Source organism: Zophobas morio, unplaced genomic scaffold, assembly GCF_036711695.1.
Source record: "Zophobas morio isolate AGI-343-1 ecotype UQ-CSIRO unplaced genomic scaffold, CSIRO_AGI_Zmor_V1 ptg000040l, whole genome shotgun sequence".
Lineage (NCBI taxonomy): Eukaryota > Metazoa > Arthropoda > Insecta > Coleoptera > Tenebrionidae > Zophobas > Zophobas morio.
In genome coordinates this window covers 5,783,788-5,809,181 of record NW_026972145.1, presented here as the reverse complement: position 1 = coordinate 5,809,181, position 25,394 = coordinate 5,783,788, and the positions used below count along the sequence as shown (strand labels likewise).

The following is a 25,394-nucleotide window of genomic DNA, read 5'->3' as shown; positions in this document are numbered from 1 at the left end:
CAGATCAAAATGGAAGAGTATTTAAAAAAAAAATCATGTGCGTAGGCAGCACACGGACGAGGGGGCTATTAGGTGATAAAATTGAAAATCATCAACTAAGCACATAAATGAATACTACGCTGAATAATGAAGGAATAATATGAATGCTAAAAGTGACTGCGTTGTAGTCGGTTTGTGAAGGATTTTATTAAAAATGGCTTCATTGTTGTTTTTGAATTTTTATGTATAGGTGGATTAATTCGTAGTAGTTATGATGTAATGAAAATCTTACTGCAAAAAAACACTGAAAGCGCCAGAATCACAGAACTTGAGTATTTTTTTGGGGTTTTATGTAGCTCTTACAATACGAAAAACCAGTTCCTGTTGTCGTTTATGTTTGGAATATGGCCACTTTTATGTTTTCTTGACGTCTCATAACCCCTGGAGCATGAAAAAGTACGTACGTCTGTACCGATTTTTATTAGAGAGATAATCTATAAACCGTTCAAGTTGTTTTTAGATAAAAGTGATCCATGCAATTTTTTTCTCTAGTTGTATTCATGAAAAAATTAAATTCGCAAAATCAAATTTTATAATTTATTATTTATTTGTTTAGGGAATAAATACAACTTTTTCACTTTAGTAATGCGTAAAGCTGAATTTCGATGTCTTTGTTCGTCGGGTTTGTGGAATTTGCCGTTCAACGTTCCGATTCGAGCCTCCTTTCATGAATGCTAAACTTGTTTGGTTCTCACCACTAGCACATAAACAAATTCATAAAAGTTTTTAATGAAATGTAGCTCACAGAGGAAGTCTCCCATCTCCATAACAAATTTCTATTTATTCACAGCGATTGAATAATTCTGTCAAGATATTTCAAGTGGCATTCGACGTCCGATTTGGTGAAATTTACAAAGAGAGTTTATACGAAAATAGATGAATAAAACATCAGTACAAACTCAGTCCTTCCATCCAATCAATAATAATTTTCGGCGGAAATTCATATATTATCATAGAGCAGGAACGGAGGTCCGCATCATGGGTCAACGCCATTTTGGAGTAGTCCGCACCTCGCTGGTACCTATGTCATTGAGCAAATCCGACGTATTTCCTGTTATGTCTACGTAGTATTCAAATTTATGAAAAAACTCAAAACAACGTGAAAGAGAAAATTACGTCAGAGACATGTCTGGAGCGTCATCATGCAAATGCCGCTTTCGTACGCCCCTCGAGTTACATGAATGGGGTCCTTAAAAATTCGTCTGGACCGGCTGTTACATAAATCTCCAAGTTAAAATTCGATCACTACCAAGGTGAAGGTGACACCAAGGTGACTGAATTAAGCCCAGCGCCGACGTCGCGAAGGGCGAAGGTCCGGCGCCGCACGTGCGGTTCGCGTTTTCCGCCCTCTGGCGGCGGCCGCCGGCACCTCGCGCCCCTCGAGCCACTCCTGTATTTTAATTGTTTACTATTTGCTCGAATGGGCGAATGCAAATGCTGGACCTGTGACCATCTGACCTAATGCAAAAAAGATCAGCTGAATTATCGAAGACATATTAATATTAATAATGGGCGAATTATGTCAAAAACGGCTACTGACTGGGTAATCGAGGAACTGAGTCGTTGGGACGGCGATTTGTCTGATTTCGAGGTTTTTTTCTAACCTTGATAAGAATGGGCCAATTCGATTCTGATTAAAATTTCGGATTGGCGCGGCGGTTGCGTAACGGTCACCGAGGCGATTTTTTATGCACGATTTTTTTCGTCTTTCGGTCCGAAAGAACGTTTTCGTTTCACTGAAATCCTGAATTTTCTGACTCGCAACCCATTCATAAATGTTTCATTCAGTGCGAATGCTAACTATCATACGCAAGGTTATTCCTTTACTCCGTCCGTCTTTAACGTATGGATTTGTTTATCTTTTTCAGCGATTATTTTTTTTCATAACAGAAACGCAGAGATGGCTACGAAATCCCGCAAAAGATGTAATTTATTTTTACACAAGTAGAATCATAATAACGCTGACGTCACTGCTCATTTCGTCTAATAAAAACCGAGCGTTTCGTCCTTCCTCAGTTCTGATTGACCATATTTTAAAAACTGGCGACAAAAAAGCGACGTTTAGCGGAGAAAACCTCTAGAGCGAAAATTTCTAAAAAAAAAATACATTTAATTACAGTAGACGCCGCTTAATATGATCACGGTTAATGTTATCAACCGCTTAGTGTGATCAAAATGGCTTGGAACGGGCCCACGCAATACCAATGCATTACAGTTTTTCCGTTTATTGTGATCAATATTTCGCTTATTGTGATCAATCTCCCAATTCTTATACAAGCTTTTTTGAAGAAACGAGATGATTGAAAGTACTATTGTTTTTAATGAACTTTTATTGCTCTCAAAAGTTACATTCGCTTATACTACTCACTTTATAGAGCCACAATCAGTGACAGACTTTAGTAATCAGCGCGTTTTCGTCTTTTGAATGAACGAATTTTTCCTGTTTTAAATTTGAGTAGTACTTATGTAAAAATGAGCACGTCAAAACGACGAGATCTCAGCTTATCAGAGAAAAAAAATTTTCAGCCCGTTTTTTCTAAAATAACCAAAGGAAATCAAGAGTTCCTTTCTCAGAATGATAACCAAAATTAAAAATAAATTATAATGTTTATGTACCTTCATTTACCAGCATAATGAACACTCTCTTGTTCATGATTTTGATTTGTTTCAAGTTTTCCTGTCTCTGAGGGTGGTTTTCGCTTATTGTTATCAGTCGGTTAGTGTGATCAATTTGTCTGAGTCCCAAAGTGATTACATTAAGCGGCGTCCACTGTAATTGTATTTGTTTAAAATCGAAACTTTGAAGAATCGAAAAATGTAAAATTAAGAAATCGAAAAATTGAACATTGCAAAAAATGGAAATTGAAAAATAGATAAATCGAGAAATCGAAACATCAAAAAATCAAAAGTTTTAAAATCTAAAAATTGAAAACCTGAAAAATCTAAAACCTTGAAGTCGAAAAACTTAAAAAAAAAATGAAAAATTGAAAAATTGAAGAACTGAAAACTCGAACAATCGAAAAATCTAAAATTTAAAAAATTCAGATTAAAATAGCGGGAAATTGAAGAATCAAAATTTGAAAAATCGAGAAGTCAAAACATCAAAAAACCCAAAAATGGAATTGACGAGAAATCGAAAAGTCGAATAATCGGAAATAAATTTAAAAAATAAAAGAAATTGAAAAATTGAAGAAATGAAAACTGACAAATCGAAACACATAAAAGTCGAGAAATCGAGAACTAGGAAAACAAAAAATTCCAAAAAGTCGAAAAATCAAAAACTCGAAAAGTCGAAAAATCGATTAATCGAGAACTTGGGAATTCGAAACACCGACAAATCGAAATGCCAAAACTTAAAAAATCGAAAAATTGAATCACAAAATTGAAAAATCGTAATATCGAAATATGTATCGGAAAATCGAAAAATCGAAAATTAAAAAAATTCAAAAAGCGAAAATTTGAAAAATTGAGAAATTGTAAAATCGAAAGATCGAGAAATTGCAACATCAAAAAGCATAAAAATTGAAAAATTTAAAATCAAAAACTGGAAAATTTAAAAATTAAAAAAATTGAAGAATTCAGAAAACGAAAAATCAAAAGTCGAAAATTAAAAATTTGAAAAATTGAAAACCAGAAAAATCGAATCATTGAAACAACGAGAAATCAAAAATCTAAAATTAAAAAAATCAAAAAATGGAAAAATCCCAGAAAATTGAGAAATCGAAAAGTCGAAAAACCTGAAAAACCGAAATATTAATTGAAAAATTTAAGAAATGAAAAACTGAAAAATCGAAAAATTGGGAAATCGAAACTTCGAAAAGTCAAAAAATCGTGAAATAAGAAAATAAAAAATCAAATGGAAAAATAAGAAAATCGAAAAGTCGAAAAATCGAGAAATAAACAAGTCGAAAAATCGGGAAATTGAAAAATAAAAAAAATTGAAGAATTAAAAAACTCGAGCAATCGAAAAATTTAAAATTTAAAAAATTCACAATTAAAATAGAGGGAAATTGAAGAATCAAAATTTGAAAATTCGAGAAGTCAAAACATCAAAAAACCCAAAAATGGAATTGCCGAGAAATCGAAAAGTCGAATAATCGGAAATAAATTTAAAAAATAAAAGAAATTGAAAAATTAAATGCTGAGAAATTGAAAAATTGAAGAAATGAAAATTGACAAATCGAAACACATGAAAGTCGAGAAATCGAGAACTAGGAAAACAAAAAATTCCAAAAAGTCGAAAAATCAAAAACTCGAAAAGTCGAAAAATCGATTAATCGAGAAATTGGGAATTCGAAACACCGACAAATCGAAATGGCAAAATTTAAAAAATCACAAAATTGAAAAATCGTAATATCGAAATATTGGAAAATCGAAAAATCGAAAATTAAAAAAATTCAAAAAGCGAAAATTTGAAAAATTGAGAAATTGTAAAATCGAAAGATCGAGAAATTACAACATCAAAAAGCATAAAAATTGAAAAATTTAAAATCAAAAACTGAAAAATTCAAAAATTAAAAAAATTGAAGAATTCAGAAAACGAAAAATCAAAAGTCGAAAATTTAAAATTTGAAAAATTTAAAACTAGAAAACTCGAATCATTGAAACAACGAGAAATCAAAAATCTAAAATTAAAAAAATTGAGAAATCGAAAAACCTGAAAAATCGAAATATTAATTGAAAAATTTAAGAAACGAAAAACTGAAAAATCGAAAAATTGAGAAATCGAAACTTCGAAAAGTCAAAAAATCGTGAAATAAGAAAATAAAAAATCAAACAATGGAAAAATAAGAAAATCGAAAAGTCGAAAAATCGAGAAATAAACAAGTCGAAAAATCGGGAAATTGAAAAATAAAAAAAATTGAAGAATCAAAAAACTGAAAAATGGAAAAATGGAGAAATCGAAAGATTGAAAATCAAGACTTCAAGAAAACGAAAATTTCAAAAATCAAAAAAGTGAGAACTAAACAAGTTGAGAAATCGAGATATGGAAAAATCAAAAAATCTAGAATTGGGAAAATAAAAAAAATAACCAAAAAGTCGAAAAATCGAGAAACGGAGGAGTCGAAAAGTCCAAAAATCGATTAATCGAGAATTCCAAAAACGGACAAATCGACTTAGAAACGCTAGAAATGGAAAATTAGAAAAATCTTAAAATTGAAGAACTCGACAAACCTAAAAACGAAATCTTGAAACAGTGAGTATTCGAAAAATTGAGAAATTCAAAAATTGTTATACAATTTTGATTTTTTTTTCCAAACATTTCGTTTATAACTGGGGATAACGGTTAAATTTTGAATAACAGTTCAAAATATAGATACTCAACACGGATTCATAAACCATAAGCAGAAGGGTACGTTATTTTATAAAATTTAAATAACATTTACTCTTGTAAAATTTGGAAACGACGTTATTCCATTGTTGATGATGATGGTCAGACAAATTTTGGTTAGCTGTTTACCATCTACACGATATTCCCAACATTTATAGAAAATTTGACAGACAGAAGACCGACTCGGGGGTCATGATAGAGTCGATTACAATACCTCCTTGGTGGTTCGCAGTAAGCAAAGATTCAAGAATAAGATTTAGACTTTGAATTTAGCATCCTCTCTCAGCACCTTCAATTAATCACTTTCAAACGGAACGAACTCAATCTTGGTTCTCAGAATCCCTCCATTTTCAAAAGTACTTCGCAACCCCGTCGTTTCGAAACTCTGCTGCCCCAAATTTCCCCTTTTCCCGGTACCTCCAGTTCCCAAACAAACAACCGCTTCCCCCGAAAAATTACCATCACCACCAGCATCCATCCCATCCCATTCGATATTCAAACCTGCCGCATACATGAATCCCATTATTGAAATCGCTTGTATAAAACTCGATTAGAGCAGTGTTAGCCCAGACGACGTCTCTGCACCGTACCGAACGTTGTTCTCTGGTGGGTTTGTCCGCGTCTCAACATGTTCTTCATCCACCTCACGCAATTCACCCTCTACTTGGTCGCTTTCGTGGCGATCGCGACCCTCTTCGCAATCGCCGAGTGCTTCCGAACCCGCAAAGACGATCTCCGACCCCCCGAGCCCATGAAACTGCCCATCATCGGCCACTTGCACCTCATGGCCGGCTACCAGGTGCCCTACCAAGCCTTCGACGCCCTGGCGAAGAAGTTCGGCTCGGTGTTTAGGTTGCAATTGGGCTGCGTTAAGTGCGTTGTGATCAACGGCCAGAAGAACATCCGGGAGGCGTTGGTGACGAAGGGACACCACTTCGACTCGAGGCCCAACTTCGAGAGGTACCGCCAGCTGTTCTGCGGGGACAAGGAGAACTGTAAGTAGGTGGTTGAGACTGAGAGGTCAGTAGTAACTGGTGGTTGCGTAGCTTTGGCTTTCTGCAACTGGTCCAACACACAGAAGGTGAGGCGGGACATGCTCAAGGCCTACACATTCCCGAGGGCCTTCACCAACAGGTACTACTCTCTGGAGGAACTCATTAGTTTGGGTGCGCAGTCGATCGTGGAATCGTGCTCTGGGGAAGCCCTCACCAAGGGGGTCATCTCCAGGAGCTGCGCTAACATCTTCACTAGACACTTCTGCTCGAGAAACTTCGGCCTAAACGACGCGGACTTCGTGGAAATGGTGGACAACTACGACGACATCTTCTACGAGGTGAACCAAGGCTACGCTGCGGATTTTCTTCCGTTCTTGATGCCTCTCCACGACAGGAATCTGAAGAGGGTCAACCGACTCACGCACAAAATCCGGGATTTCGTTCTGACTAGAATCATCGAAAGCCGGTTCGAGGAGTCGGACCCCACTTCGGAGCCCGACGATTACGTTGATAGTCTCATCAAGTACGTGAAGAGCGAGGAGACGGACCTGACTTGGGACTCGGCGCTTTTTGCTCTGGAAGACATCATCGGGGGCCACTCGGCCGTGGCTAACTTCCTAGTCAAACTCCTGGCGTTCCTGGCCAAGGAGCCCCAAGTCCAGCTCACAATCCAGGAGGAAATCGACCGCGTTCTGGGGTCCAAAGAACTCACCATCTCCGACCGCACTCTGCTTCCGTACACGGAAGCCACCATTTTCGAGGCCATTCGATTGATCGCTTCTCCCATCGTCCCCAGGGTGGCAAACCGAGACAGCTTCATCAACGGTAACTACTGTTAGATTCTTCCGTTACGAAAGCTCACTTTGCGTGTTCTAGGTTATCACGTCGAGGAGGGTACGGTGATCTTCTTGAACAACTACGACCTCAGCATGTCCGAAGAGCTTTGGGACGAACCCGAGAAGTTTAAACCGGAGAGATTCATCAGAGAAGAGCGTTTCTACAAACCGGATCACTTCCTGCCGTTCGGTGGAGGCAGGAGGAGTTGTATGGGTTACAAAATGGTACAGTTAGTTAGTTTCGGGATTTTGGGAGGACTGATGCAGAAGTATACGGTGCTGACGGATCGTCCGAATTATACAGTTCCTGTAGGATCTCTAGCTTTGCCTAAAGATACCTTTAGTTTTAGATGCGTTAGAAGATAATGAAGATCGTTCGAAGCTCAAACCGGAAGTATTTCAAAAAAGATAGATGTACAAAACGTGATATGATTCAAATTATGACTTGTTGGTTAGATTTTAAAGTTTATTCAATTTTATAAGCATGTTGTATTATTAGTGTAAGGATAACTTGCAATTTGTAACAAGTATTAACCAAAGAGCATTAAAGTACCTACGTTATCTAAAATGTTGTTTTTATTTTGTTGCGCACGTAATGTAGGCAGTTTCACTTCTATTACAATAATTTAGAAACTTGACGGGGAAAATGGGTCAGTGGAACGAACGAAGCTTGTTTATGTCTTTTACCCGGAATTTTTGCAAGCATAAACCAATTTATTAGTAGATACCTTAGTAAATATTTTCTTAGTAAACCTTGATATCAACGGTTGGACTGTACTTTAGGGGCGAGGGAAGTTCTGTCGAATAACCTTCGACCAATTTTTTATTTATTATTGCTTATTAGGTATTAAAAATTTTTGACAACTTATCGATCTTATTACTCATTGGCAGCGGCTGAATCCTGCGCACAATTTTATCGCTTTTCCGAAATATTCATATAATTACCGCTGGAATATAGATTTTAAATTAAAAATTTGTTTTCCTTGGCTGCGGTTTAGCATTTTTGGGAACGACGTGGGCTAGCATAAGTGTGGGCAATATGTGCAGGGTCACCTGAGTGTTACTTTTATTGCTTCCATAGTTCCGACTCTTCGAACCTAAGATTTTGATTTTTCACAAACTATTCAAAAAAATACATTCATGTACTCACCAGAAGAGACTAAAACATTTTTTTCAGTCCCTTTATATTTGTGCAAACACTCAACCATCAATAACCAGAACGACACAAGAATTATCACAAAAGAAGCGTAGACACATCTGAAAAAATATTTTAATAAAACCATCGGTTACTGAAACCGTAGCGAATTTACAGTGTTATGTACCAAGTGCAACAACCTTCGCTACAGCAAAGAGTGTAGCAGTAAATTGTGTTGAGAGTGTAGTTTGTGTCTGAGGGATTATCGTACAGTTTGGTTAAACATTTGGTTAAAGAAGTGGAAGAATTTAATAGGCGCTACAATAACGGTTGAAGGAATTAATTGAAAAAGACGAAAACTGCGACGACTTACCATCGTGGAAGTGGTTACGGTGTGTCTTGGCAAAAGCCAAAATTGGCGTCAGACTGGCGATTGCGATCGATCCGACTAGAGACATCCGAAAGTCTTGCAAGTTTCAAATTTTATTAAATTTAACTTAAAACTTAATGCTAGTTTTAAACATTTTTTTATTCCGATTTGTGTAAATTAAATTTAATTCAAGATTTTATCTCGTTTTATTTCACTTCTGTTTCTTTGCGTGTTCGCTCTCTTTCGACGCATTCCTGTGTTATTAATCTTTTTCCTTAACATTTTATAAATTTTTGGAACATTCTGTAAGTCGCTCTGATTTTTCTTTAAAATATTGAAATTTTCCTAAAATACTACTTTTTCATCTTTTTTGAAAATCATTTTGAAATTATCTGAAAAAATAAACTGAAAAAATATTTATTTTTTGGAGGTAATATAGATACATTAATATTTGACTTTTAAATCAGTTTTTAAAAAAAATACTGCAAGATTTTTAATTTGAGTTATATTTTTCTCTGAATTTTTATGAAATCGCTGGATTCGAAAAAAGCTGGAATATTTGTTAAGTTTCTAAGTTGACTTTTTTTGTAAAATTAATATATAAATTAAAAAAAAAAAACACTTTAATTTTGTTTGAATAAAAAAATATAGCAAAATTAAAATTTGATTTCCAAAACAAATTTTCGCAGATTCTTAAAAAATAACTGCAAAATTTTTGTAGATTTGAATCATCCTTTTTTCTCTAACATTTTATAAATTCTTGAAATATTCTGTAAGTCTTTCAGTTTTCCGTTTTGGAAATTGTGATTTTTAAAATAAAATTTGAAGAAACAAAAAATTAAAATTAAACAAGTGAAAAATTAAAATCAAAAAAGCTGCGGGAGTGTTATTTACCCCACTGCTTTTTACTATACAGAAGTTATCAAAACACAAAAATCCCAAAGAAGCGGCTTTGAGTACGTACAGTTCAGTGGCAAGGGAAGTTCTGTCGAAACCATTTTTACTCAAAATTTAACGATATTTAAAAATGGTGGATGCGCCGGTCCACTTCACGCTCCCTCACTATTTCCTTTTTTTCTAATTTGAGTTAAAATTCATCCGAATTGAGCTAAAACCGCCCCTTGAGTATTTCAAATTACAAACAATACCCACATTTCCCTAAATTGATTTTTTTCCCTTCGTATTGTCGTCGCCGCTCCGGCGCCTCCACCAAAGTCGTAAAATCCTTTATACCAAAATAAAGCATTCGCATCAATGAAAGTGACAGTGGTAGACGACGTCCTTCTTCCTCCTGACGCTACTTGAACCAAAAAATTAAATGAGTTCGTGCTGACGAACTTTGGGGGTCACCATGTCCGCCGTCAAAACCCATTTAATTTACCTTTTTCTTTTATTGGTAAGTTCTTCATTAGCGTTAAAATCGATATGACTTGAGTTTTAGCCCGCTCTTGCAGCTCTCGACTTCGAAAACTGTTTAGTCAAAGAGTCTTATAATCAGAAAAGGCCAAAGTACACGTTTCGGAATTGCTCCGACAATTCGTACTGTTGCGACGCTGGGTGTTGTTCTTTGTTGTGGTATACAGGGTAAACAAAAAGTCGTGTAAAGGATAATACATGTAAGGGAGAATTTTAGACCACTTGCTGTGTTTCTGGTGATACTTGTGATCTGTTGCGTCACGTGTGTAAAAGCTTGTTGGGATGTCTACCACGAAAATGTCCATACGGTTTATGATTATGGTAAGTCTGAAAGGATTTGGTGATTTACTAAAAAAAAATTGTAGAAGGAGCTAGAGTCCGATTTGAAGCCGCCTCCAGCAACGTGCAAGTCATCATGAGCCCACCCCCGGCTTACAACGTTGCCATATTTCTGCCGCAACCCTCAGCCACCAACAGAATTCCATCTTACGAAGAAGTCATGGGGGAAACCTAAATTTTTGTACATTTTCCAAAAAAAATAAAGCTACTTGACAAAAAACTCTCGACTAAAGTGTCATTTATTCGACTAGTAAATAAAAGTCTAGACTTCTACAGCCTCTTCGTAAGTCGGAGGATCATCAGAATACTGAGGATAAAATCTCACGACACTATCACATTCTAAAGCCACTTCTGGAAGACGTTCATCTTCATTTTCTTCGCCTCGTCCCACGCCCGCTGCTTCGTTTTGGGGGAAAAACACTACCGTGTTGTAGTCTGGGGGCGGCGTTCGGGGCGGCCCCGCAGCTTCTACGTTGGCAAAAAAAACCGCAACATCTACAACAATTGTCTTAAATCCTCAAAAACCCCCAGCGATTTTATTTATTTACCGTTGTTTTGAGTGCGCCTCTTACACTTTTCGTACACGTTGAGAAGGAAGTAGCAGAAGAAGAAGAAGCAACAGCAGCAGACGAACGTGAGGGTTAAAAAGCCCAAAATCACATCGCGAAGATCGTCTGAAACGAAACTTTAGTTTTGCGTCGGGTGTTTTCTTACCTACCGATTCGCTTAGTGCGGCCCTTATATTTCCTGTATACGTTTATGAGGAAGTAGCAGAAGAGAAAGACGCAGCAGTAACAAACGATGACTAGAGAGAGAGAGATGGCTATGGCGGATAGAGACGATCTACAAATGACTTAAGTAGAAATAGAGACGAATAGGTTTGTGTCGGTATTACAGATCTCTATACATCTTGACATATGAACGAGGTGCACGTTGCCTGCAAACAAATCGAATTGAGGTTAGAACGACGTTCTTAATTATGACGATCTTCAAACTTACTAATACGAGATAATTAGTGAATAAGGGAGTGTTCACAGCCAGTTTGTTCCATCAAGGCCATTTTAGCGGTTTTCTGGTCGTGACAATGGGGAAAAGTGTGGGAACTATTATTGATTGGCGGTTATTTTGCTGCTAGAAGCCATACTGGATTTTGCGGGCGCCATTTTTATGGATTTATTTCGTTTAGTATTACTAGCTACAATCAGATAAATCCAGTTTCTTAGAAAAATTATAAAGTTTGATATTGTCAATTATTTTTTTTTGTGATGAGTTTTTCGTAAAAAAAATGTCATATATGTTTGGTAGGGACAAGAAAAATGACAAAGATCACAAAATATTGTCAAAAATTCCACATAAAAAACACAAGAAGAGGACAAAACTGTCATAAAAAAAGAATAAAACGACTGTTATAGAAGTATGTGACTTTTCGAAATTTAAATAACCTTTACTGTACAAAATTTTGAGGTGACGTCATCAAATTGTTGGCGGCAGTAATCAGACAAATTACAGAAATTTATAAACACGGCATTTTATATATTTTCTACATTCTTTACTATTTCATTCTTTTAAAACTTTCAGTATAAAATTTTTATGTAACTTTTCGTTCTTCCATTATTTTCCAGTACCATATATGAGTTCATCACATCCATTATCATTGCCAATTAAGAAAACTCCATGTTATCAATCACAAAATTTGTTGATGAATCAATCCTATTTTTCAATTTTTGCTTTTCCAATTTGTAATTTTTTGCTTTTTCGACTTTCCGATCTTTCAATTTTTAATTTTTCAATTTTTCTATTTCTTTTTTAATTTTTCGAATTTGCAACTTTAAAATTTTTCTATTTATCAATGTTTCGTTTCTCAGTTTTGAGTTTCGAATTTTTTATTCTCCAATTTTTTGATGTATCAATGTTACCACTTTGAGATTTTCTAATTTTTCAATTTATCATTTTTCAGTTATCCGATTTTTTAATGCCTCCGTTTTTGTATATTTTACATTTTCCAATAAAAACAAAAGTCCAAAGAAAACATTTATTTGTTCGCAGTTACACGAAAAGACCACAAAAATCCTCTAAATTATCAGTACCTTTGACTTTCGCCATGTTATCACATCCCGATAGTAATCTACAGGACGACGTCAACGGAACATAACCTCTCAAAACTTAAAAACAACAACACCAGCGCTGTCGACAAACACAAAAATCATCGTCCTGTAGGAAATAAACCTAACTTCAAAATAACAAAAATAAATCATTCGAGAATCTAACGAACGCTAACGAAAAACGAATTAATACTTGTCAGTATTATCACAATCGTTCCTATATACTTAATCAGTCGTAAATACTACAAATCACAGAATTAAAACTTCTCAAAATTGGGTACGAAAAAACCGGAATTTTTCCCTGAAAAATCCTCAACATCGCCGACTTCGGCAATATTATAGTAGTTAAAGCTCATGTTTGGTAATGGCACTTGATTTGAGGAAAAGTGTACATCAGAGGTAGGCAGAGAGTTGAGTTTGTAGAAGTACTCGTTCGGGATGTCGTAGTCTTCGAAACGGTGCATCTGGTTGTTCTGGTACATGACGTCATTGCCCATCTTGTAGCTGTACAGGGGAACCCCGTGCATGTCGTGCTTCTCGAACTTGCTCTTCGGGGTCAGAACCGACTTATGCTTCAGCAAGCTCTTCTTCAAAGTGGGGATTAACCTACAAAAAAACATTATTCTTCACTATTAAGCCCACAACGACTTACATCTTGTGGTGCTTCTTGTAATGGTACTTAATCCCATTTACGTTCTTGTACCTTTTTTCGCACCCTTTCATGTTACAAGCGAACGGCTTCTTGTGACTGTGGTCCAGAGTGAAGAGTTTGTTACCTCTGGTTCAAACACAAAGCGTGATTGGTTATTCAAAATATAAACCGTTCAGGATGTAACTTAAGTAACTTAACCTAACATGATAAATTTCATTTTTCGTTAGAGGTTACTAGATTTCCATGGCCTATCTCTGTCTAAAAACACCCTGAACGGTACATATGTGCCGAAACGTATACACAAATCAAGACGTCTGAGTACCGCTGGACACCTAGTGATTTTAGTTTTTTTTTCGTAGCGCCATCTATGAATCATCAACCGACTACCCAAATTTTGCTCTTTTACATCGTCGCATTTTTACGACTTTGCTCATTTGTGTTTGTACGTTTCGCCCCCGTCGCCAACGCCACCCTCACTCACCCCAAAACTTGCGAGAACTCGTCCTTGTTCAGTCTCACTTTCCTCTCCTTCACCTCCCTGAAATCACTTAAGTAATTGTTATTGAATGTCGTCACCATTTCCGTAACGTCATCCACTTGTTGTATCACAGCTTCGTTCACAAAAGAGACTTGAGTCGAGTAAACCGGCGGAGCATCGTCCGGACCGCCGTACTTAAGTACGTAGCTTAAAGGCAGACTTTCGGGCTTCTCTTCTTCGAGCCGCTCGATCCTGAACGGGTCGAAATCTGAAAGAGCCCCTTGAGTTGAGGCGCAGTCGGCGGAATTCGGTTACCTAGATGTTCGCCCTCGATGTGCAAAATCAAGTCTGACAGGGTGAAGAAGTTCCTTCTGCAGTTGCTAAACTGACAGGTGTTTTTGAAAAATACGGACATTTTTGCGGGCTTTGAGCATTTTACGAACTGTCAAAGGTCGAGATGGGGGTTGATGGGGGGCGACTGCGAGTGCGGTGGAGCATATCTGAAAAGCTGGAGAAGGGGGCTGAGAGTGTGTCTGGGGGAGTGGGGGGCACTTACGGGTTTTCAGAGCTGGGGGCACATCGCGCAGCCGATGGGGTTAGAGGTCGAGCTCGACAACTGTCAAATGTCAGCGGAACGGGTGTATTGCTGGTTGCATAAGTGCGCAGTGGAAATTTTCGGGAATGTTGACATTGGTGCGACAAATTTTAATATGTAAAACTCAGGCTACAGAATTCTTTATTCCGCTAAAAAAGTTGTATTTTTTTTGTACATTCGCTCCGAAAACTTGATGACGTTATTTCAAAATTTGACACTTTTTTTCTAGCTTGTTTTCGGGTTTTTTCTGTCGTAATTTTTTTGCAACTTCTTCTTTTTAATAACAAAAATCTCCTAGTTTTTCTGTAATTTCATGACGTTATTATTTTTGATTTGTTTCTAATTGATTTAAATAAAAAACCGAAATCTCGTTTTTTTGACAAATTATAAAAAGTTTTTACAACTCGATGATTAAAAAAATCGAAAAGTTGAAAACGCAGAAAGTCGAAAAATCGAAAGATTCAGCTTCCGCAATCGAAACATCAAAAAATCTAAAATTTAAAACATGGAAAATTTAACGTGTAGAAAAATCGGAAAATCCAGAAACTGAAAAATTCCCTAAAAAACTGAATTATCGATAAACTGAAAATCAAAAACTTGAAAAATTAAAGAAACGAAAAATCTAAAAAGCTTGAATTAAAAAAATTGAAACTGAAAAGTCGTAGAATTTAAAAATTGAAAAACTGAAATTTCGAAATTTACCAAAATTCGAAAAATCGAAAATGTAAAATTTACGAAATCGAAAAATTGAAGAATTGCAAAAACGAAAAATCCCCAAACTGAAGTGTCGAAAAATTGAAAAATCGGAAAAAAGAAAAACTGGAAAATCCAAAAATTTAAAAATCGAAAACCTGCCAAGTCCAAAAATCGATTATTGAAAAATTGAAAGATTGAAATTGATAATTCGAAAAATCGACTTAAAAACGCCAAAAATTATTGGAAAATTTAAAATTTGAAAAATTGAAGAATCGAAATATCGAAGAATTAAAAAAATTGAAAAACCTTATTACTGAAATATCTGAAAATCATCGAGAACTCAAAAAAAAAAATCAGAAATTAAACAATTGAAAAATTCCAAACTTGGAATAAGTATTGAATAATTAAATAAAACTCAAAAAATTTAAAGCCGGGAAATTGAAAGTCGAAAATTTAAAAATTCGAAAAACTAAGAAATAAAAAAGACCTGAAACATCGAGAAATCCAAAAAATCTAAAAATTGAAATATGTATCTATAAATCAAAAAATCAAAAAATCAAAAAATAAAAGAATCGAGAAATTGAACCATCAAAAAGTCGAAAAATTGCAAATCGAGAAATCGAAAAATTGTAAATTTGAAGTCGCAAAATCGAAAAATCCCAAAACTAAAAATTTTAAAATACGAAAAATTGAAAAATAGAAAAATCGAAGAAGTGAAATGAAACTTCGAGAAATCAAAAAACCGAAAAATTCAAAAATTGAGTAATCAAAAAATTGAAAAGTCAATAAAAAAGAAATGAACAGAAAAATCGAGAAATCGACACATCGAAAAGACGAGAAATCGAAAATGTAAAATTTACGAAACCAAAAAATTGAAGAATTGCAAAAACGAAAAATCTCCAAACTGAAGTGTCGAAAAATTGAAAAATCGAAACAAAGAAAAACTGGAAAATCCAAAAATTTAAAAATCGATTATTGAAAAATTGAAACATTGAAATTGATAATTCGAAAAATCGACTTAAAAACGCCAAAAATTATTGGAAAATTTAAAATTTGAAAAATTGAAGAATCGAAATATCGAAGAATTAAAAAAATTGAAAAACCTTATTACTGAAATATCAGAAAATCATCGAGAACTCGAAAAATAAAAAAAAAAAAATCAGAAATTAAACAATTGAAAAAATCCAAACTTGGAATAAGTATTGAATAATTAAATAAAACTCAAAAAATTTAAAGCCGGGAAATTGAAAGTCGAAAATTTAAAAATTCGAAAAACTAAGAAATAAAAAAGACCTGAAACATCGAGAAATCCAAAAAATCTAAAAAGTGAAATATGTATCTATAAATCAAAAAATCAAAAAATAAAAGAATCGAGAAATTGAACCATCAAAAAATCGAAAAATTGTAAATTTGAAGCCGCAAAATCGAAAAATCCCAAAACTAAAAATTTTAAAATACGAAAAATTAAAAAATAGAAAAATCGAAGAAGTAAAATGAAACATCGAGAAATCAAAAAACCGAAAATTTCAAAAATCGAGTAATCGAAAAACTGAAAAGTCAAAAAATCGAAAAATTCCTAAACTACAAGATCGAAAAATTGAAAAATCTGGAAATTCAATAGTCGAAAAGTTGAAAATTTAAAAAATCAAAAAATTGAAAAGTCAAAAAAAGAAATGAACAGAAAAATCGAGAAATCCACACATCGAAAAGTCGAGAAATCGAAAATTCAAAAAAACGAAAAATCGATTAATCAAGAAAAAAAAAAAGATTTATGAGAAAAACTGGATAGATAATTGAAAAATTGATTTTTTTTTCCAAAAATCTCAATGTCAATGATAAAAATTCAACATGAATTCGCAAACCACAAGTTCATTTATTTGACAAAATTGTTCCTAGGGAACATTAACGAACAAATTTTGCTTAAACTTTTGCAAGATTTCAAAGCATCTGATTGTGAAATTCCAAATTTAAATTCTAAAACGTAAGACAATTTTAATTTGGACTCCGAGGGTAAAAACTCAACTCAAAACTTGAGAAAACATGAAAGTAATCAGTCGCCCGATGGACTCAATTACGTTACTTTCTTATTAAAAATGAGAACAACTTTATTTACAGAACATTCATATGTTGGACTTTCAAGTTCGACTCTCTTAAAATCTAAACAATTGACTCCCCTTTCCTAAAACCGCAACTAAAAATTCCGCCATCCCCAGCTAAATTCCTCGATCCAGCCCCGACTCAGCGCCGAAAGTCCCCGAATCCGAGAATTTTTTGCTCTGCCCCAACCAACAAACTCTTAACGCCATCGGCACGAAGATGTCATCTCAATTTATAAATAGCTTTTAAAACGGCAACATCGGCAGAGCCGCGCTTGTAGTACCAGTGACATGTGAATAGCAACGTAAGTACTTAGTACCCGGTCGTACTTTGCCACCTGACCCAAGTTTCCAGATGCTGCTGAACACCTCCGAGTCACTTTACAACCCCTCGGTCCACCTGACCCAGACCGAACTCATGGAAAAATTCAACTTGGCGTTCTACGAAAGCCAAAACCTCACCAAGAACGACCACACGAACTTCAGCGAGCCGGAAATCCGAGACGATTACCTGATCGAGTACCTAATTTCGAACAACGAGCCGTCTGACGGCGATTTCGACTTCAACGACTTCGTGAGGACGTTCGACGAGAACTTGTGCCAGTCGGACGCGAGTACGGGTAGTACTAGAGGGTTGTCGGAGATTTTGGAGTCGCCGCTGGATAATCTAGATCTGGAAGATATTGATTTGTGCGATGGTCTTTCTAATGAGTCGCTGGACTTGGATAACCTCGCCAGCGAGTTGCAAGATCTGGATGAGCAGAGGTACGCCTTGCCACCTATTAGTACCATCGGACGGACTGGGGTTGATTTCACCACGTACTTGAGGTCGGTACCGGAGGATAGTCTGGGGTACTTCGAGCAAGAAAGCAGGAGTGAGTTCGGACACTTGATAGGGACGCGGTGTTTGAACAACAACAAGGAAGACATCCAGGAGTACCAACTGTCGGACAACCAAGTGGTTCTTTCGCGGAATGAGGCCCTCATGGACTTGAACGACGACCCTCTTCTGAGTTCGTCGAGCTTGATGTACCGGCGGAAGAACCCGTCGGAGTCGGAGTCGAGTACAGGGGACGAAGAAGTGTCTTCGTCTTCGGTACTGCAATGTCAGTGGGAACACTGTTACCAGATTTACGACAGTCAGAGCGCTTTGGTCAAGCACATTGAGAAGTGTCACGTGGAGGTGAAAAGGGGCGAAGAATTCACGTGTTTCTGGGCGAACTGTCCCCGGAAAGTCAAACCTTTCAACGCAAGGTACAAGCTTTTGATCCACATGAGGGTCCACAGCGGCGAGAAACCCAACAAATGCCCAGTGAGTGTCTAAATTTAACAGTTTCCCTCCAATTGGCTTCGAAAGCGTGTAAATTATCTGGAACGTTTAAGACCCATATGTTTTTAACACCACCTGGGCCAACTTAAAGTTCAGTGAGCCTAGTAAAATAAACAGTCGACAAAAAACTCGCCGGTTACATCATGCGACTAATAACTTTTTCTTTTCCAGTTCGACGGCTGTAATAAAGCGTTTTCCCGTCTGGAGAACCTGAAGATCCACCAGAGGAGCCACACTGGTGAGCGACCCTACCTGTGTCAGTTCCCCACTTGCACCAAGAGCTTCTCCAACAGCTCGGACCGGGCCAAACATCAAAGAACCCACTTCGACACGGTACTTGCGATTTCTTTATTTAACATTATGTGATGTCGGGTCGTTACAGAAACCATACGCGTGTCAAGTGGTCGGCTGCACAAAAAAGTACACAGACCCGAGCAGTCTGAGGAAGCACGTCAAGAACCACAGCAACGAGGAGCAAATGCTGATCAAGAAGAAGAGCCACGACGAGGGGTTGAGTTCTGCGTATGTGAGGAAGTTTTTTGACCCGAACAGGCAGAAGGCGGTGAAGAGCGAGAAGAGGGAGTTTTACGGGAACGTGGAGCACAATTATTCGAATTATGGGGAGGAGAGGAAGTACGATTCGTCGGGGATCAGGCAGGATCTGAAGAACAAGATCTCCGAGAAGAACAGGTTGAGGAGTACGTACTGAGATTTGTGATAATAGTTTAAGTTAGATTTTAATTATTTTTGTACTTTTCTTGTATATATGTGTAAGGTTTTGTTTAGTAAATGAAAAAAGAAATTTTTTAGTTTTATTTTAGCGATAATTTTTTATCTAAAATTTATTTCAATTAAAAAAAACATTATTGTTCAGCTTCAAACCAACAATACAAAAATTGGCCGAAGGCTAACTGTAAAATTTTAGAGCATTCGGTTTTGCAGTTTCAAGGTTAAATTCCAAATTTTGTTATACAATTTTAATTTTTTTCCAAAATTCTGGATGTCTAGAGAAAAAAAAAAACAACACGAATTCATAAACGGCATGTGTAAGAAATATCTTATTTCATGAATTTTAAACAACATTTACTAAATTAATGAAATAAAAAATCAACTGATTTCAGACAATATGAAATATTTGATAATAAACGGGAAAAAAGGGTTTTCGAAAAACTGAAAAACTCAAAAATCGAATTATCGAGAAATCGGAAAAAATTTGGAAATCGAAAAATTCAAAAATCGAAAGACAGAATCGAAACATTTTACAAATGGAAAATTAAAATATCGCAAAATTGAAAAATCCTGAAATTGAAAAATTCCCAAAACTGAATTATTGAAAAATTGAGGGACCGAAACATCAAAAAACCGTAAAATCGAAAAATGTAAAATTTAAGAATTGAAAAATCGAACATTGAAAAAATCAAGAAAACGAGATAAACTGAAAAATCGAGAAATCAGAATCTCGAAAAGTGGAATAAGCCAAAAATCGAAAATTTTAAAAATCAAAAAACTGATAAAAAATCAAAACCTGAAAAATCGAAAAATTGAAAAATTGTAGAACCAAAAGACTGGAGATCCGAAGAACTGAAAGACCGAAGAAGCGAAGGACCGAAGAATCGATCGGCTGAAAAACCGAAAAATCGAAAAATCGAAAATTTGATAAATCAAGAAAACGAGCTATATGAAAAATCTAGAAATCGGGAAGTCCAAAAAATGGAGAAGTTGAAAAAATCGAAAAGCCGAAAATCAAAAATCTAAAAATTAAAATAATTGTTAAAATAACAAAACCTGAAAAATTGAAAAATCGAATAATCGAAAAACCGATGAAGCGGAACGGAAGGATCGAAGAATCGAAGAACCGAAGAATCGAAAAACTGATTAAAAATATATTGAAAGATCGGAAGATCGAAAAATTTCAAATTGAAATATTGAAACATTGTAAAATTGAAAACTGAAAAATCGAAACATCGAAAATTCGAGAAATCGAAAAACGGGAAAGTCGAAAAACTGAAAATTCAGAAAATCAATTAATCGGGAAATTGACAATCTAAAACTTAGAAACGGCCAAATTTGAAAATTTGAAACATGGAAAGATTAAAAAATCGAAAGATTGAGAATCGAAACTGCAAGGAATCGAAACATTTTAAAAATGGAAAATTAAAATATCGCAAAATTGAAAAATCCTGAAATTGAAAAATTCCCAAAACTGAATTGAAAAATTGAGGGATGGAGACATCAAAAAACCGTAAAATCGAAAAATGTAAAATTTAAGAAGAATTGAAAAATCGAACATTGAAAAAATCAAGAAAACGAGATAAACTAAAAAATTGAGAAATCAGAAAATCGAAAAGTGGAATAAGCCAAAAATCGAAAATTTTAAAAACCAAAAACTGATAAAAAATCAAAACCTGAAAAATCGAAAAACTGAAAAATTGTAGAACCAAAAGACTGAAGATCCGAAGAACTGAAAGACCGAAGAAGGGAAGGACCGAAGAATCGATGGGCCGAAAAACCGAAAAATCGAAAAATCAAAAATCTGAAAAATCAAGAAAACGAGCTATATGAAAAATCTAGAAACCGGGAAGTCCAAAAAATGGAGAAGTTGAAAAAATCGAAAAGCCGAAAATCAAAAATCTAAAAATTAAAATAATTGTTGAAATAACAAAACCTGAAAAATTGAAAAATCGAATAATCGAAAAACCGAAGAAGCGGAACGGAAGGATCGAAGAATCGAAGAACCGAAGAATCGAAAAACTGATTAAAAATATATTGAAAGATCGAAAGATCGAAAAATTTCAAATTGAAATATTGAAACATTGTAAAATTGAAAACTGAAAAATCGAAACATCGAAAATTCGAGAAATCGAGAAACGGGAAATTCGAAAAACTGAAAATTCAGAAAATCAATTAATCGGGAAATTGACAATCTAAAACTTAGGAACGGCCAAATTTGAAAATTTGAAACATGGAAAGATTAAAAAATCGAAAGATTGAGAATCGAAACTGCAAGGAATCGAAACATTTTAAAAATGGAAAATTAAAATATCGCAAAATTGAAAAATCCTGAAATTGAAAAATTCCCAAAACTGAATTATTGAAAAATTGAGGGATCGAGACATCAAAAAACCGTAAAATCGAAAAATGTAAAATTTAAGAAGAATTGAAAAATCGAACATTGAAAAAATCAAGAAAACGAGATAAACTAAAAAATTGAGAAATCAGAAAATCGAAAAGTGGAATAAGCCAAAAATCGAAAATTTTAAAAACCAAAAACTGATAAAAAATCAAAACCTGAAAAATCGAAAAACTGAAAAATTGTAGAACCAAAAGACTGAAGATCCGAAGAACTGAAAGACCGAAGAAGGGAAGGACCGAAGAATCGATGGGCCGAAAAACCGAAAAATCGAAAAATCGAAAAATCGAAAATCTGAAAAATCAAGAAAACGGGCTATATGAAAAATCTAGAAATCGGGAAGTCCAAAAAATGGAGAAGTTGAACAAATCGAAAAGCCGAAAATCAAAAATCTAAAAATTAAAATTATTGTTAAAATAACAAAACCTGAAAAATTGAATAATCGAATAATCGAAAAACCGAAGAAGCGGAACCGAAGGATCGAAGAATCGAAGAACCGAAGAACCGCAGAATCGAAGAACTGATGAAAAATATATTGAAAGATCGAAAGATCGAAAAATTTCAAATTGAAATATTGAAACATTGTAAAATTGAAAACTGAAAAATCGAAACATCGAAAATTCGAGAAGTCGAAAAAGTGAAAATTCAGAAAATCAATTAATCGGGAAATTGACAATCTAAAACTTAGAAACGGCCAAATTTGAAAATTTGAAACATGGAAAAATTTAAAAATCAAAAAATTGAAGAATCAGAAGATTGAAAAATCTTAATATGTAGGTACTGAGAAATCGGAAAATTGAGAAAAAAAAATAAAAGATTGGGGAATCTAAAACTTGGAAAATCGAGAAATTGAAGAATTTAACTGCCAAATTCCAAAACTGAAATACATATACATATATCAAAAATCGATAATAGAAAAATTGAGTATGTTAATTTATTTTGTAAAATTTAAATAACATTTACTATTGTAAAATTTAGAAATCATCCTTTTAAAATGAGGGCATTTTTATAGAGAATTTGTGGGATTGCACTTCAGACGCAAGGAAAGTTCTATATAGATAATTTTAGATGAATGCCTATTATGTTTTTTTTTCGCAGTAGATTTCAAAGGATTCGGTTTTGTGGTTCCTGAGTAAGCCAATAAAATAAATTTACGCATTCATTTTTTTTTGAGTCACCCTGTATATGGAAATCGAAAAAATTTGAATGGAATAATAAATCGCAAGAAGAGACTCACCATATTTTGTATATTCTAGATAGCATTTATTCGCAAACTTTTGAGCTGACGTCATCAGTTTTTTTGACAAGATAACCAAATATATTTTGACTAAAAATTTATTATGCTCTTTATAATCTTAAAACATCTGCAAGATTTCAAAACATTCGGTTCTGTAGTTCCTGATTAAATCAATAAAATACATTTACGCATTCATTAATTTTTTTTTGGGTCACCAGTTATATGCAAATCCAAAAAATATGAACGGAATGATAAATCACAAGAGGAGACTCATCATATTTTGTACATTTTAGATAGGATTTATTCGGCAAACTTTTGAGCTGACGTCATCAAGTTTTTGGAGGGGATAACCAAATATATTTTAACTAAAGATTTATGATGCTCTTTATAGCCTTAAAACATCTGTCACATTTCAAAAGATTCGGGTTAGCAGATTCAAAATTAAATTGGAAAATTTAAAACCCATTTACTATGTACAATTTTGAAGTGACGTCATCGCATTAGTGGTGGGGATGATTAGTCAAATTTTGGTTAGCGTTTTACCATCTACATGATATTCCTAATATAAATACAAAATTTCACAACAATCGGTCCAGTACTTTCGGAGATTATCTGTCTAATAAAAATCCGGGACGGCAGACAGACGGACAGACTGACAGACGGACAGACAGACGGAAATGGAAGACCTATTTCTTCGTCTTCTAGAGGTCATGAAAGATCGAGAAAACGTAAAAGTAGAGAGTCGGCCGACGGACTCGATTACAATATTTCCTTTGCTTACGCCCGGGAAGTAATAAAACTAATTCTTGAATTTCTTTTATATAATTTTAAAACAAAAACATGTCGATTTCAAGGAAAAAACTAATTTAACACAAAAATTGTAAAATTTCCAAACATTCGAGTAAACAAACTGCGCAGATCGGTGATTTCCGGTACGATTTAACCCAAAAAAATCCTACAACCGCCCTTCACCGATAATATCAAACTTCAACCCATGTCTTTGCAACACCTCAACTAAATTAGTATTCGCAAAAGCGGCGGCGGTGGTGTACACCCCCCCACGTTTCGGCAAACTTTGACCATCATCAAGCAAAACGATTGCAGCAGCCGCCGCACAGATCCCCGTGATCTCGTACGGATCCGTCCCGCTCACTTTCGCCACCATCCAAGAATCCTCAGCTTCTTTAAACTTTTCATCTACGATTTTTCCCTTCCAACCACGACCTCGAAAAGTCGCCGCGAATTTAATTTTCGCCAGAACGTCTTCCGCAGGTTGCTTCTTACTGTCGAAAAAACCCAAAGTCAGCAGTTTGGGGTGTTTGAGCAGAATTTTGACTACGGAAGGTATTAGTCTGATTAGGGAAGCGCCGAGTATAAAAGCCACGAAGAGGAGGATGTACTGCCAAAATTTTGGCGGTCCGACGTAAGTATGGATCTGGATGGGTCTGACGTGGTCTTGTTCGTAAAAATATCGTTGGGAGCGTCGCATCACCGTGGCTTCTCCTCCAGGATACGGTCCTGCGTACGTGTTAGAAAAAGGAATTTTGTGCAGGCATCTCCTACAACAAAACAGCTTTACTAAATGTGAGAAAAAAAATTGAAAAAACGAAAAATAAAAAATTTTAAATATCGACAGTAAAAATTGACACAGACGGCGGACAGACAGACAGACGGAAACGAGAGACCTATTTTTTCGTACACTTGAAAAAAGTACCCAACTTACCGCAAGGGCAATTTTGGTTTCAGCTTAGGCAGCGGCGTCTTAAACAATTCCGTTCTTATTTTCCTCAACTCCGCATAGTCCCCCATCGTGTACAAGAACGACTGCCAAGTCCCATAGTTCGCGACAGCCCCTTTCCCGAAACTCCCTTCTGGTATCAACTCAACGTAGCACTCCACCGAATTCAGACTCCCTTTAAAACTCTTCCGCAAAAACTCCAACCCTATGTCAGCCGGAATGTTGTCGATTCCGCAAGAAGTCACCACGTAGACCCCGTTCTTCGCCGCTTCTTCGTTGTAAACCAGCTGCATTCGTTCCATAAACTGGGGCTCTGCGTTGAGGTCCACATAATGGCACTTTTGTCTGATGCAGGCCTTCACCACGGGCTCTCCGTGAAACTTGTACGGCCCTGTGCAGTTGATGATGAGGCGTGCTTTCGACGCCACCTCCTCCAAAGACGCTTCGTTGGTGGTGTCGGCTTCGAAAATGGGAACGTCGTGGAGCAAAGACGAACCTGTTTTGAGTTCGAGGTTCTTGAGGGTGGCTTGGAGGCGCGTCGTCGAGCGTCCTGCGAGTCCCCATTTAACGTCCTGGTTGTCTTTCTTGCAGATTTTGTAAAGTTGGTGCACTACGTAACCCCCGGAGAAGCCGGAGGCTCCGAAGATTATGACGTCGAGTTTGTCGCTCATGGTGTTTTAGTTTATAATTTTCACGGGAGTGAAATCAAGCGAAAGAGAAAATTTAATTGCTCAAAATTAAAAGTGTTGCGCTTAAAACGCGTCGACTGATATACTGAAGTGGAGGACTTACGTTTCAGGTTGCAGTCATCCGTCACTCTCAAACCAATTATACCTATATGAAAAAATGTGGTTTGTTCGAAACTCTAAAACTGTGTC

The 25,394-nt window shown here is 35.6% G+C and overlaps 5 protein-coding genes and 1 long non-coding RNA gene across 8 annotated transcripts; 2 read left to right on the top strand and 4 right to left on the bottom strand.

The window, feature by feature from the left end:
* The first annotated feature begins 5,896 nt into the window (after nucleotides 1-5,896).
* Nucleotides 5,897-7,622, top strand: LOC135140581 (cytochrome P450 307a1-like). The gene is made up of 3 exons (XM_064071191.1): nucleotides 5,897-6,366; nucleotides 6,418-7,191; nucleotides 7,243-7,622. The coding sequence occupies exons 1-3, from the start codon at nucleotides 6,000-6,002 to the stop codon at nucleotides 7,566-7,568; spliced, it is 1,467 nt and encodes a 488-aa protein (XP_063927261.1). The 5' UTR covers nucleotides 5,897-5,999; the 3' UTR covers nucleotides 7,569-7,622.
* Nucleotides 7,623-8,007: 385 nt separating this feature from the next.
* On the bottom strand, nucleotides 8,008-8,797 carry LOC135140728 (uncharacterized). The gene is made up of 3 exons (XR_010282291.1): nucleotides 8,513-8,797; nucleotides 8,353-8,459; nucleotides 8,008-8,299 (listed from the first exon to the last, which is right to left on the bottom strand). It is a non-coding gene; the product is annotated as an uncharacterized LOC135140728 (long non-coding RNA).
* A 1,874-nt stretch (nucleotides 8,798-10,671) lies between these two features.
* LOC135140578 (uncharacterized) lies at nucleotides 10,672-11,594 on the bottom strand. The gene is made up of 5 exons (XM_064071185.1): nucleotides 11,462-11,594; nucleotides 11,358-11,399; nucleotides 11,181-11,305; nucleotides 11,011-11,136; nucleotides 10,672-10,957 (listed from the first exon to the last, which is right to left on the bottom strand). Exons 2-5 carry the CDS (start codon nucleotides 11,369-11,371, stop codon nucleotides 10,725-10,727), a joined length of 498 nt encoding a protein of 165 aa, XP_063927255.1. The 5' UTR covers nucleotides 11,372-11,399; nucleotides 11,462-11,594; the 3' UTR covers nucleotides 10,672-10,724.
* Nucleotides 11,595-12,480: 886 nt separating this feature from the next.
* On the bottom strand, nucleotides 12,481-14,337 carry LOC135140606 (juxtaposed with another zinc finger protein 1-like). Of its 3 annotated transcripts, none has more exons than XM_064071226.1 (5): nucleotides 14,251-14,337; nucleotides 14,010-14,202; nucleotides 13,698-13,962; nucleotides 13,217-13,342; nucleotides 12,481-13,170 (listed from the first exon to the last, which is right to left on the bottom strand). In XM_064071226.1, exons 2-5 carry the CDS (start codon nucleotides 14,107-14,109, stop codon nucleotides 12,822-12,824), a joined length of 840 nt encoding a protein of 279 aa, XP_063927296.1. In that variant the 5' UTR covers nucleotides 14,110-14,202; nucleotides 14,251-14,337; the 3' UTR covers nucleotides 12,481-12,821. The 3 variants fall into 3 exon arrangements, with proteins under 3 accessions (XP_063927296.1, XP_063927297.1, XP_063927298.1); XM_064071227.1 differs by having other exon boundaries at nucleotides 13,268-13,342; XM_064071228.1 differs by lacking the exon at nucleotides 13,217-13,342.
* LOC135140371 (zinc finger protein GLI1-like) lies at nucleotides 14,152-19,120 on the top strand. The gene is made up of 4 exons (XM_064070865.1): nucleotides 14,152-14,343; nucleotides 17,437-18,393; nucleotides 18,583-18,744; nucleotides 18,794-19,120. The coding sequence occupies exons 1-4, from the start codon at nucleotides 14,152-14,154 to the stop codon at nucleotides 19,118-19,120; spliced, it is 1,638 nt and encodes a 545-aa protein (XP_063926935.1).
* Nucleotides 19,121-23,658: 4,538 nt separating this feature from the next.
* On the bottom strand, nucleotides 23,659-25,394 carry LOC135140701 (saccharopine dehydrogenase-like oxidoreductase). The gene is made up of 2 exons (XM_064071352.1): nucleotides 24,502-25,394; nucleotides 23,659-24,337 (listed from the first exon to the last, which is right to left on the bottom strand). The coding sequence occupies exons 1-2, from the start codon at nucleotides 25,185-25,187 to the stop codon at nucleotides 23,734-23,736; spliced, it is 1,290 nt and encodes a 429-aa protein (XP_063927422.1). The 5' UTR covers nucleotides 25,188-25,394; the 3' UTR covers nucleotides 23,659-23,733.